Source organism: Pteropus alecto, unplaced genomic scaffold, assembly GCF_000325575.1.
Source record: "Pteropus alecto unplaced genomic scaffold, ASM32557v1 scaffold49, whole genome shotgun sequence".
Classification (NCBI taxonomy): Eukaryota; Metazoa; Chordata; class Mammalia; order Chiroptera; family Pteropodidae; genus Pteropus; species Pteropus alecto.
Window position 1 is genome coordinate 2,423,345 of NW_006443131.1, and position 12,883 is coordinate 2,436,227.

General features: G+C 43.9%; 1 protein-coding gene across 17 annotated transcripts in view; it reads right to left on the reverse strand.

Annotated features, from left to right (window-relative positions):
* Window positions 1-12,883, reverse strand: part of UBAP2L (ubiquitin associated protein 2 like) — a 39,944-nt gene that overhangs the window by 13,349 nt on the left and 13,712 nt on the right. For 10 of the 17 annotated variants that reach the window (XM_025040924.1, XM_025040925.1, XM_015598331.2 and 7 more), the window contains exons 10-17: window positions 11,289-11,348; window positions 9,434-9,486; window positions 7,767-7,852; window positions 5,803-5,974; window positions 3,183-3,381; window positions 2,347-2,624; window positions 2,018-2,190; window positions 572-761 (exon numbers count right to left, since the gene is read on the reverse strand). In XM_025040924.1, the coding sequence (XP_024896692.1) occupies window positions 572-761; window positions 2,018-2,190; window positions 2,347-2,624; window positions 3,183-3,381; window positions 5,803-5,974; window positions 7,767-7,852; window positions 9,434-9,486; window positions 11,289-11,348 (1,211 nt within the window). The remainder of the gene's footprint in view (window positions 1-571; window positions 762-2,017; window positions 2,191-2,346; window positions 2,625-3,182; window positions 3,382-5,802; window positions 5,975-7,766; window positions 7,853-9,433; window positions 9,487-11,288; window positions 11,349-12,883) is intronic. The other 7 variants (XM_025040927.1, XM_025040926.1, XM_006923570.3 and 4 more) reach the window with 1 other exon arrangement.

Sequence of the window (12,883 nt, forward strand, 5' to 3'; positions counted from 1 at the left end):
ACCCAAAAATAAAAATGAAAACAAGATATACCAACTCTGCATGACCCAAGGTAACAGAACGCAACCCCCAAACTGCTGAAGAGACCCCCAAACCCAAGCCAGATGCAGGAAAAGGACCAGATCCAGAGATCCCTGGGGGAGGATGTGGGAGTGAGACAGTTCAGCCAAGCCACCTATCCCGCTGGCTGCATCTGAGTCACTCCGCATCACCTCCAGCACATGCTGCCCCCTCACCAAGCCCAGACCCAGCCAGCTGAGGTCTACTGATATGCACCCAGAACTCTAGCGATCACCTTCCGAGAAGAGAAAAAGGCACTTGACACCGATTCTACTACCAAAACCGAATATTTAGTGCAATGAATCTTTAGAACCGTTTTCTGGCTCCGAGTCTCCAACTTTGCTGAAAATAACTTTTTAAAAATTTCACCAACCACAGAAATACACTTCGCTCAGCTTCCCACCCAGCACTTCGGAGGTATCTGACCACCATTTGTCCAGAAGTAAAACGCTACTATTAAAGGGACTTTGCCCACAGTTCTAACCAATGCCCAGGGGCTTATAAAGCCATTACCTTTGCCTGAGTCAGGTCCTTTTGGGGTGATGAAGAGATGGAGCTGGGGTACCGCCGAGTCTGTGTGGATCTCTGTTCATACAGAGGGCCCTGAGCACTGTTTTGGGAGGTATAGGTTGTTGACTGAATTGGGCCACTCTGATACCCGGACTCCTGGCTCTGGTTGGATGACGTTGTGGACGAAGACTCGCTGTGGGGGATGGAAAAGGACAATCTCAGAGAAAATGAGATGAAACAGATGCCTGTAACTAAAAAACTGGTGGAGACCCATGACTAAAGTAAGTTGATTATGAACAGAAAGAAAGTTCCAGCAACAAGTCAAAGCTGCCGTCCCAACTTTCTCTTGACCACAGGAGGCAGCTCCAGACTACAGAGCCAGGATCTGAAGGAAGAACCAAGTTTTAAAAGTTTCAACTCTTAAAAGAAGGGAACGTTTCCTTATTCCCCTCCATTCTGCTATAAGAAAAAGAGGCTAAAAGTAAATAGAAAGGACACAGTGTTCTTGGTCCCTTTGTCATGGCATGAGCCTGAGTACAGGAAAGTCATCTTTCGCTTATGTCTTTATCGTAAGAATTCTGAGCTCCTGGCTCTCTAAACCCCACTGGATGTAAGGTGGCTGGCAGCACTCTCCTGAGAGGAACTCAAAATACTCACGTGCATGAATGACAGTCATGATTCGAGAGATCTGGGCGAGGGCCAGACGTTTATATTTTTAAATTCTAAGGCTTGAGAAAAACAGCCCAGGCCCCTGAAACACCCCCAAGATTTTCTATTGCTTAAGATGGCCCTCCCCAACAGATCAGAGGTGGCAGGAAGGGCTCCACTGGACGGGTTCCTTGTAAGCGGCATAACAGATCAGTGCTACCTCCTTCCCCGGACTTCAGTTATCCCCTTCATAGGCCTACGTTCCCCACCAAAGGGCTCAAAGTGTCAAAAGTAGTTTTAGCTGATGCAGATGCCGAGGCGCTTTCCATCAGAGGTGCCGTATACATCTAAGAACTATGCCTGGCCGTTCTGCAAGTACCGAAGGGGTACATTTCTGTTTAGAGCTACAGATAATCCTAGCAAAATATTTGTTTTCCCTCTTTAATCCGCCCCCATTTCACCTCTGACCTACGGATGTTGCCGTTTCCCCTCAAGAACTGGATCTCTGAAGGTGGGGTGTCTCCTCCCACACGCTCGTGATGTGCACCCGGGGTATGGTCCGTGGCTCTACCTGGGGTGTGAAGCCAGGACCTTCTGCGTGTAAAGCAGACGTGCTGACCGCTACACTATGGAGCCATGCCCCGAGCAAAATATTTTTAAGTGCTCAGTGAAATGCTACAACTGGCTGCTTTTCCCTCGGAGACCTGGCCTCCCCACAGGACTAGGAATCATCAAGAGACTCAGAGGAAGTGGTAAAAGCCTACTAAGAGAAGGTGCAATCACAGCTGATGTGTCTCCTACCTGGCCGTGCTGGTATAGAGGCTACTCGGAGCCTGGCTTGAAGAGGCGCTCGTGGTGGGGGTGGACTCGTAATCAGAAAGGACAGGCTCCGACCCAAACTGCAAGGCCCCGAACTGCAGGTTTAGCCCTGAGATATCTGCCGAGCCAGGCATCTCCACAGCCAGAGCAGGAATCTGGAGAAAACAGAAAGTAATGGTTTACTGCAACCTCACTGTAAGACCAATGAAAAGACGTTTGCTTCAAATTTCTATACTATACTTTTACATTCTCGATTCCCAAACCCTATAGCCCCTTGCCCCAAGAGAGCACCTATTTAAAAGTTAAAGTACCTTAGAAGTCAAGGAGGCTTTTTTCTTCTGCTGCTTCAGTTTTTGCTGAGCCGGCTGAGGGCTGGAGGACTGGTTGTCTGAAGACCCAGGGGACATTTGTGGCGCCGAGGCAGGTTTGCTTGGCAGCGGAGAAGAGGGGGGTGCAGGTGCAGCTGTGGAGGTAGCTGCTGCAGGTGGCTTCTCCTGAAGGAACACCTCCATCATGGTTGAAGATGGGGTGAAAGCCTGGCGCTTTGTGAAGGGGCTGTGCACTGTTGAATCATTTGGGTTCTTTAAATCTGCACAAAGAAACCCAGTATATTTGAGGTCAGAGGTGCTGGTGAACCTCAGAAAATGCTGTGACTCTGCACTAGAGCCATGAACTAAACCCCCAAGAGTCAAGACCTCATATAAACAGGTCCTGTCTTAAGACTTGTCTCATTCCTAGAGGCACCGATTATTTGATCGTATTTGTTCTTAAGTAGGGCCTAATTGAACTGATGCTATCACTCGCCTGTGTAAGACAGGGATCTAGGAACTACCCATGTTTAAAGTCCTAAAACAGACAAATCTATGAATGTTTCCAAAGGCAATACGCTGTTTTTAAACACTAAAGATAAATCTAGAAGATCTCTAAAACCCCCAGGTCAACAGAAAACTGCAGCTACATATAGAACTAAATTTGATAGAGAAGCTTTACAACCTCAACTTCTTACGACCCCCGGCATTGACTGGGGAGCTCAGGGTGGAGAACGAGCCAACTGGCTGCCCTTCTCCTCCCTTCGCCCCCTACTCCTGCCTCTTGACAGGTATGCTGCAACGCTTAAAAAGCTCAGTTCGCTGTCCGTCTTTCTCACCGTACTGCACCAGCGAAGGGGACTGCGTGGTGGAGCCCAGGTCCCAAGAGGAGGTGGTGGCGGTTCCGGACTGGGAATGCTGGGCGGCCAGCTGAGCCAGGGCCTGCGCAGTCTTGAACTGCTCCAAGAACTGGGAGCCCGTGGTGCTGCCGCCTTTAGCTTCGCCGACATCACCAAATCCTTTCCCTAACATGCTCACCTGTAGATCGACACAGAAATTAGAGAAATCTGCAGCCAGCAACCTTGTTTAGCTACTCAAAGACGCACTTATCCAGGATGAGCGCGGTATAAATGAGGCCAGTAAAGACTGCCACCAGACTGAGTACAAAGCGTGGTCCACTTAGAGCACAAGTTCTGGACTCAGAGTGTCTGGCTATGTAATTGTAGAAAAGTAAATTTTCTGTACCTCACTTGAACATAGAAATAAAAGCAGTACCTCATTAAACTGTGGAAGGATTAAACAAATTATGTATGTAGAGCATTTAACATGTACAGGGTATACAGAGTAAGTACTCAAAGAAGTGAGAGCGATTAAAACGTCTGCCTTCGTCATCACTTCCTCCTTCCTCTGCCTCGGGGATAAAGCTCCAATGACTAGAGAGATTTTTTTTTCTCCTTTTAAAGTTTTAAATCAACCAATACTTGATTATTTAAGTTAATATAAGGGTAATATAAAATTTCACTTTCGCCGTTAAGGTCCTTGTCTTTTCCAGGAAACAGCTTGAAAGAAACAAAACCAACGGCGCCTCATCTCAATGTTGTTAATAATCAGCACCGCTGCCAAGGCGGCTCACTAAACTAGCCAAAAATGAGTCCAGATGATCTGGATGTTTTCTTCTGTGTGCATCCAAGTTCTACAGGGCGATCATGACAACAAAGCAAAATTTACTCTTAATGCTTTCGGGGGATTCTCCCCATTCCCTACTACCAAGTAAAACTACCAGCCTCATCGAGAAGAACCATGTGGCCTTGACTATTTTAAGAAACCCCCAAGGAAATTTAACTTCATCTTCCTTAAGTTCTCATTTAACTGTATCGCCATCACGACTGGGCAGCGCTTTCCTATAAAAAACCCGTCTGTTCAACCCAAGGTAAGGTGTTCTTTCCCATTTCCATCTATACCCCAAGATTATACACACAAATGCAAAAATGTCAGAAGTCCAGCTGAAAATATGGGATTGTGGCTGAGAGATGATCTCACACAGCAATGATTACCAAATATCCTATAAATGCAAAGCATTAAAAGAATAAAAAGTTATCTAATGTTCACATATTGTACACAATAATAAGGGGCTCCTGTATTATTTATAGCTGTTAAATTTCAAGGGCAAATAATCCTGTTAACATTTACTCTCCATAGAAAAGAAACGCTAAATAGCACAGTGATTAATGCAAGTAATGAGAAAGAACCGAATGACGTTAAGTTCAGTTTAACACATCAAGTGACTGACACACGTTAAATAGAATGTTGGGGTAAGTGAAAGTATGCCGAAAACTTTACGAAGGCAATTAAGAGAAACATGGAGCACTTAACCACATCTCCCAGCCACATACATCTCTTAGGGGCTGGGAGTCATTGCCTGATCTGTTTCACCTTGTGACCTTTGTCCCATTGTTTCTCTCTTCTTTCTCTTTTTAATCCCAACTCTCCTCTTTCTTCTCTTGCCCACTTTTTCTCACCTGTCACCTTTCAAATATAGAACATCAACCACCAAATTATTAACACAAAAAACCACTAAGACAACAGGTAAAAAATGAACAGAATTCTCAATTAGAGGCTAGCTCAGCAGTTTCCTAATTAAAATTACTACTATAACCCTACTACTGGAAAAATAAAACTACATGCACACACACGATCTCTTACCTCTTACAACTATAGTATCCCTCCACAAAAACAGGGATGGAAGGAAAAGCGAAGAGGAAAAAACAAAAGGCAGTACTTCTTAAATTTATTGACTGTAAGAAAATTGGTCCTTGTTTAGCTTAAATGATTCCTTTGCCATAGTTAATGACCTTGGTTTTCAAAAATGTTCTGAATCAACAAGTCACATGACAGAACTGTCGTAGGTTACTAATAAACAATATCACTATTGCCACCACATTTGTATAGCCCCTGTCCATTACCGTATCTTCCTAAGATAGGCAGAACAAGCACTCAACCCACCCCTGCAGAGAAAGGGAGAAACAGCTTAGCAAGTGGGCAGATTCTGGAAGACCAGAAGTTTTGGGCAGTCTAGTCCCAAAATGCCTGGTTTAAATACATATGGCAATTCTGCTCTATCAAGAAATAGAACTGCTACAACTCCTATCAAGGTTTATTTAAGATTGCAAAAGAGCTAAAATCTGATGTCACTGATTTTCCCTCAGCAACAGCAAAGCATTCAGCACGAGTGCTCACTACATGACATTAACTCGGACTCAGATGTCCAAAGCCAAGCCTTCTCCTGAAGCTCTTACCTACTACCCAACTCAATCAACATCTCCACACCCAAGGATGCAGAGGAAAACAAACAGGATGCTTTGCCCTGCTCCAAACCTCTGTCACTGGAAGAAATTCTTGTAATACGTGCAGGAGTTAAGCAGGAAAGTTTGGTCAGGATGCACCACATTTCCTACTTACCATACTGTGATGAGAAAACGTGCTCCCTGAAGCAGGCTGTGATATGGTGCTCTGCTTCGAGTTACTGAAAACCAGAGGCTGGGCAAGAGAAGGAGCCTGAGATGGATCCAGATTAGAGGAATCATTCTCCATTGAAGACGGTGTCTTCCCCAGTAGAACAGCAAGGTCAATTCTAGTGGAGAGGAAACAGGATCTTGATGAGTGATGACTGAACATTCTCACACTCAACATCCGACTCAGACTGCAGTTAAAGTGAAGACCAGTCCTCAGAAACACAAAGCCCTGAAATGCTCAATTTACCAAAACTAATTGATGTGTAGGAGCCACTACAGTATGTGTCCTAATGATGTTGCCAACCACAATGCTACTTGAATAGTTTGGTGAAATTAATTTAATGAAATGTCAAATGTTGGCTTTATTGCAGCAGCTCAGTAACTGGGCAAAATTTACTAATTTTATCCATGATTTCTTAATACTGAATACCTGTCATTAACAATGTTTAATATGTGAAACCATATACTAGAATGCTGGCATTTTCAAGTGCCTTTGGAACAACAAAGGTTTGGGTAATTTTTTCCTAACTTTTATAAAACTTCCAAAGTTACTTATGGTATAATAAAAATATACATCTGGGCTTGGCCCCCAGTTACTGTCACAGAGCTCTTAAAACTCTTATAATATCCTGGCAAGTCTTTTCTAATTTATAATGAGCCCCTTTCAACCATGAGGTCACACAGGGTGGGGCCTCCCACACAGCTCCAGAAGGGGATCTAGTGACCAGAAACACCAATAATATGACTAGAGAACTGGAACTTTCAGCCCCACCAGGTCCATCCACTCCTAAGGAGGAGGGCTGTACACCGAGTTCAATCGCCAATGACTTTAATCAATCATACCTATGTAATGAAACTTTGATAAAAACCCTGAACAATGATACGCGGTGAGCTTCTGGGTAGGTGGACACGTGGACGGGCTGGGAGAGCACCACATGCAGGAGGCATGCAAGCTCCATGCCTCAGCCCCACACCTGGCCCTACGCACATCCTCCAGTTGGCTCTTCCTGAGCACTGGTTTTAATAAACCAGTACTAACCAGTTAACTATTTTCTGAGTGAGTCATTCTAACAAATTATTGAACCTGAGGAGGGGGCTGTGGGAACACTTCCAACTTTGCAGCCAGAAGTGTGTGGGCAGCCCAGACACCTACTTGCAGCTGGCCTCTGAAGCGGGAGCAGCCTCATGAGCCATGGGCGTGCGTCTGCGCTACACCTGCGTAGTCGGTCTCAGAACTGGACTAAATTGCTGGACACCTAGTCGGTGTCAGAGTAGAGATGTGGTGTGGAAAAGCGAGATACTTGGTGTCAGAAAAAAAAATACACATTACACGAAAGCCCCAACACCTTATTCCTCTCACACTTCTCTTCAGGATCTTCTGAGTCAACAGCTACACACCCAGGTGTAGAAACAGCCCAAGAGGCTTCCGTCTATTGACCCCAATACCTCGGTTCAAGTTCTACCAAGTTCATTAGCCAGATCCTGGGAGGAAACGATCACTACACTCAGCGCACTTAGTGGACAAAGATCATTAATTATAAAGCGAGAAAAGCCACAGAACAGTTCTGCAAATTCAGAAGTAAATCAAAACGTCCACTTGTAGCTTTTCTTTCCTCCACTTACTGCAAGTTATAGCATGCGAAGTTTTAATCAATGCCTGTGATGTTGACCTATGGGATTAAAGGGCTATTTTAGGGGGAAACCAACTTTAAAATTGTAACATATCGACTTCCATTTAGTAGATTAGCCGGTATCAACTCATAAATCTATAGATCCGCTAAAGAAGAACCTACTGTGACCTGGTTTTCATGACTACCATCATCGCGGGGCGTGGAGGCCAGCACCACTCTTCCTTACAGGCATGTCAGCAGACCCCTTTTAGAAAAATACTGAATTTGACCACACACTTGCCTCTGACCAGCAGTGATTGTCACATTCTCTGCAGGCAGAGGCACTGAAGACACATTAGAGGCAGTGAAGATCTTGGTCTCAGAAAGCTGGAAAACAGAGGAATTAGTCACTCCTGGTGTTAGGTTATCGTCAGAATCCTGGCATAGGTAAAGGAAATTCAATATCAAGAAAGGAAACCCGTAGAAAACTATTCTGAGGACTCCTGAATAGGATTAACCTTCAAGCTCAATGATTTTATTAAAACTGAGAGCAGAACCAAGAAACCTCCCAAAATATGGCAGTCATATAATATGCACGCTAAACTTAGAGGAAGGTGACTACGCATGCTAGACAGAAAAAGCCCCTTTGTATTTTCTCCCATTACAGCTCCCCACCTCCATCTCTACCCAAATCATACTTTGTCTTTCACTGCTCTTCTCAAAGAAAGGAAGATGACAGCCAAGATAAGGACAGAAATAAAAGTTAATTCTTGGGCTTTTGAGCAATAAGGGCCCAAGTGCTGGTGAGTTGAGGTCTTTTCAGGGATAATTTTAACCATATGCAATTTTTGCCTTAATACTGACTTCATACACCTAGTCTCTCCATTACAAGACACTAAAATTGGTAAGCCATTACAGGAAATAATTGTTCATACTATTTAAAGTTGACTTGACTTTTTCAGTTTGACTTTTTGATTCGATTTCCTCCTCTAAAAACAGGGAATCCACTTGCCCGAATATATTATTCTGAAAGGTGCTTAAGCAGATGAGCCAAATCTTAGAAAATATTCACAAGGCAGTCTAGCTTAGCTATAACAGAAAATAATCACCCTGTGAGGCTGATGCATGATATTTTAAAAATGCAGATTTAGCAACCAAAAGTTTGACATATCATTTCTTCTTACCATAGAAGCTGCCTTGCCTGAATATGTTTGAGTATAAGAAAGTAGATGAAAAAGCATTAAAATCGGAGTTCATCCATGATCACTAGAAACTGTAATTCACAGCAAAAGTTTGACTGTGACCAGGAATCAGCAAAATTCTTTTACTCAGGTACTACTCCAGTGAATTCATACAGCTTGTTTACGTGCCACCTTGTGCCACCCATCTATGAGGTTTCCAAGTTGAGTCAAGCTGGAAGATAGCCAATTCTACATATTCATCTCAATTACAATTAAATAGTTGGGCTTCAAGTAAATTAAAAGGGTTCCAGAGCCAATCAGATTACAAACTTGAGAAGCTGGCACTGTAACTGTCCCTTCGTACCCACCTCCAAGCCAATTACAGGACCATACACCAATGTTTAAATGTGAACCAAACAACGGATCTGCTCCAGTAGAGTCACATGCCACCAGCAGCTGCTACTCAACGCACTACCTGCCTAACTCCATTTCCAGTGCCCTACCCAACCACCGTCTCTTCCTGGGATAAATCCGACAATCAGGTATTGGACTTACACAAGTGCACTTGCCCTTTCCATAGTCTGGCTCCACAGAGTCCTGTTCATGCCCAGTCTCCTTCATATAACATATGTCAAATGTTCTGGCTCAGAACACTATTTTGGATGTAAAAGTTTTGGGTCAGAATCTTAAGGATGAACTGTGAGGGGTAGAAACATGCCCATTTTCTATCCCTAAACACCACTTAGGGATAGAAGGCACTAAAGGAAAACGACCTGGAAATACCTACATCTTCATTCCAATCTTCAGTTCCCCACTCCTCGGTTGCAGTCCTCCACGCACCTGGGAATGCAGACAGTGATTTTGAGTGCCAGTGCACAGCGCGTGCGGAAAACTCTAACGTATTAACATTTTTGGTGGCCAAAAGAGCTACCAGAATTTAGTAATCAGAAGAAATTCTTGGGCTTCAGAGCAAGGAAGACTACGTAGTAAAGGAGACCTCAGAACACCAGGCTTTTAATAAGATTATGATTTCAGTTACTTTCAGTTTTGGTTACACGGCTACACAGTAAAGAGAGCGAGAGGCAGAAAATGCAGGGGAGAAAATGCAAACACGAGGAACAACAAACCCAGCACTCCAGGCGATCTCTTAAGACACTCAGTCCTCGGACCTGCTGGTCAATTCCGTGAAATGGCAACAGCCAACTTAAACCAGAACGAAACCCCGCCTGCTCCTCTGGTGTAAGACAGCACTGCAGCCAGTCTGAAGGGAGGGTGGCAGCAGTGATGGAGGAACTCAAACGGCGCCAACGTGACAGTGTGAGGGCAGTGAAGGGAGGCGCCAGATCCACACTGAGGGCCCTGACGACCACCTGCTACTGGACAGGAATTTAAAAACACACACTCAGCAGAAGTCAAGCTCACAGATCTTATTGATGTAACTATGAGGAATCCCTATGGATTTGCTCTTTTCAGAAGACGCTAGACGAGACTGAAAAACCAACCACATGTGACAGTTACTGTCCTAATCCTAATCACACAGAATGTGAAATCTGACCTGCCACAGTGAATGGGGGTGGACACTCTCCTCGTGTTGACAGCAACAAAGTGTGGATACAGTTTCTACAGGAGCAACCCATAAGCAATCAAAACACATTGCATTCCCCCTGCTGTGCTTCGTGTACGTGCAGAACCTCAGAAAGGGAAACTATATTTAAGGAATATGGGTGACTGGCAGAACCAAGATGCTTCCTGTCAACTGAAGGAGCCCAGGAAAAAATAAGAACTTATCTGCAGAAGGGACGAGAACATTCCTTATTTCCTTCTCCAGACCAACAGTTCAGATTGAATACAACCCTTAAAATTTTCTCTCCAAATGGAGAAAGTGTCTTACAAAAAAGAAAGTCTGGCATTCGAATGTCTCATCATCACTGAAAAGAAATATTCTAACACTTACAAAACCCATCCAAAATTCCTCTAAACATTTAATAATGAAAAATCCTATTTCCTAAAGAAAAGTATGTTCACTGTAATGCCGTTGCCAGGACAGTGTTAAAACTGCACCAGGGCAATTCCAGACAATAAACTGAAACCCAACCTCCGTTTAAATGAGTTACAAAGCACGTTTTCCTCTCTCTTCTCCCTCTCTCCACTGACATCCCTGGAACCTAGGGTCTGGGCAAACGTAGAGTTACGATCCCAGAGTTGGAAGTCACCTGAGAAGTTACCTACTGTTGAGAAGCTATCTCTCAACACAAGATTCCCGCTCTCCGCCCCCCTGCATTCTGGCAACTGCACCTGGGATGGAAAAGACTGCAGATTCCTAGTTGATATTTGCCCATACAGGAAATATGAAAATGACCGAGGAAGAGAGCTATAGTGAGAGAGCATTAAGAAAAGAGTACAAACACTCCAAGCAACAGATGAGGGTTTGCATCTCATCAGCGGAAAGCACAGGCAATGTATGCGTTAAACATTCAGTAAATGAACAAAATTTTCAGAAGCAAAAACGGGCACAGAAAATGTGAGAAAAAGGCAGAAAGAGAAAAAGCGGGAAGACGGAAAAATGACATATCCACAGATATTTCAGTTCATAAAAATCTATAAAAGTATCCGGGGCAGTTAGGCGCCTGGATGTATCATACCAGGAGCAGTCTCAAATTTTCGGGGATAATTTGACCCCTCAACCCCAATGAAATCAAGTCCTGAAACAAAAAGAAAAGAAAAGAAAAAAAAGAAAAAACAGTGAAATTTTGCTTGTGAATGAGAATGTCTGCCCCAATACACAATTCCCACTGCTACCTGTGGATATTTTAAGGGTAAGTTTAAATGTCTTTTTAAATTAAAAAGGGAATTTGAGTTTGCTATCGTGAAAACACAAGGGAGATTCATGCACAAAGGCGGGTTCACACTGTGAATTGACGATGACGGGAATGAGCTGTACCCAACACTTTCCCACTAAAAGAGGTAACAGCAGCAACACGTAACTTTTCATTCAGTCACGAACCAGAGATTTCTGATTCTAGCCCCCAAATCTGCTGTTCTCTCTACTAAGTAGAAATAAACATACACTTCATTCTTCCCAGATCCTGGTTGAAAATAGCTAAGGTTTACAATCCAGGACTGGGACTCCATGCCTGATTTTCGACCCACAACTGAACACAAATGCCCTCACTTCTATCATCTTTTCTGTTAATAATAAAAAGCCAAAATACCCGAGAACAAACTCGAGCTCAAAAACAGTAACTTTTGTTACTCAAACTGCTACCATTGCCTCTACAAAGCCATCAAGAGATGAACGAAGAACAGTTCTGCCTCGCAAGTATAGGAAGTTAAAACAGAAAAGGATGTCTCCTAGCCGAATGGTCGAGGGAATTCAGAAAGACATCCATCTGGCTAATAACTCTGGCTCCAGTCACAACCAAGGGGAAGTTGTGTTCAAAATGAGTTTATAAGCTAGCTTGGAAACAAAAGGCAAGTAACGTTCAGGACCTGAGGTATAACATCTTGTGGACAGTAGATGAGAAGCTGTTTGTACCAAAGACCCTCCTAAAGACACAGAGATAAAGATGGCTGACCTTTAAAAAGGGGCAGGGCAAATTTAAATGGACAAGGAATCCAGGGGCCTATTTCATGCTCCACTATTAGCTCAGCCCTCTTCGCAAGAGGAAAGCAGTCTCAGACTCTGCATGTGCTGGCTCAGCCAGAGGAGGCAGCTGATCTCACGAGAAGTACTCGGGAGCTCAAAGGCTGCTCTCACTTAGAACAGTAAAAGCATCTTACTCTCAAACACATCTCGTTTATCCCACAAGCCTAACGTATCTGTAAGTATATACACCCTACCCAGACAGAGGCACCAAAGTCAGCTAACAAAAAAAGCCATTTTATTAAAATCCTACTAACACGTTACTACACCCTGAAGAAAGTCCAACGAAGAGAGCTTGAAAGTCTCGAGATTTCCTTCTTGCCCAGATACTGAGATTTCCCAAAAATAAAAGGAAAAAAGATACTATCTCAGTACCAGAAAACGAACTGACAGTGGGCTTTGATTCTGAACCCTCTTCGTCTCTACAAGTAGTGGCCTAATTAATTCAAGATATCTTTTCAAAAGGCAAAGCTAGCTACCCTAACAGAAACACCAGGAAATACAACTGGCGCCAATGGCAGCCCCATGGTGTAACGGAAAGAGCACGGGCTCGGAGAGTCAAACCACTGAGGTCAAATACCAGCAAATTCCATA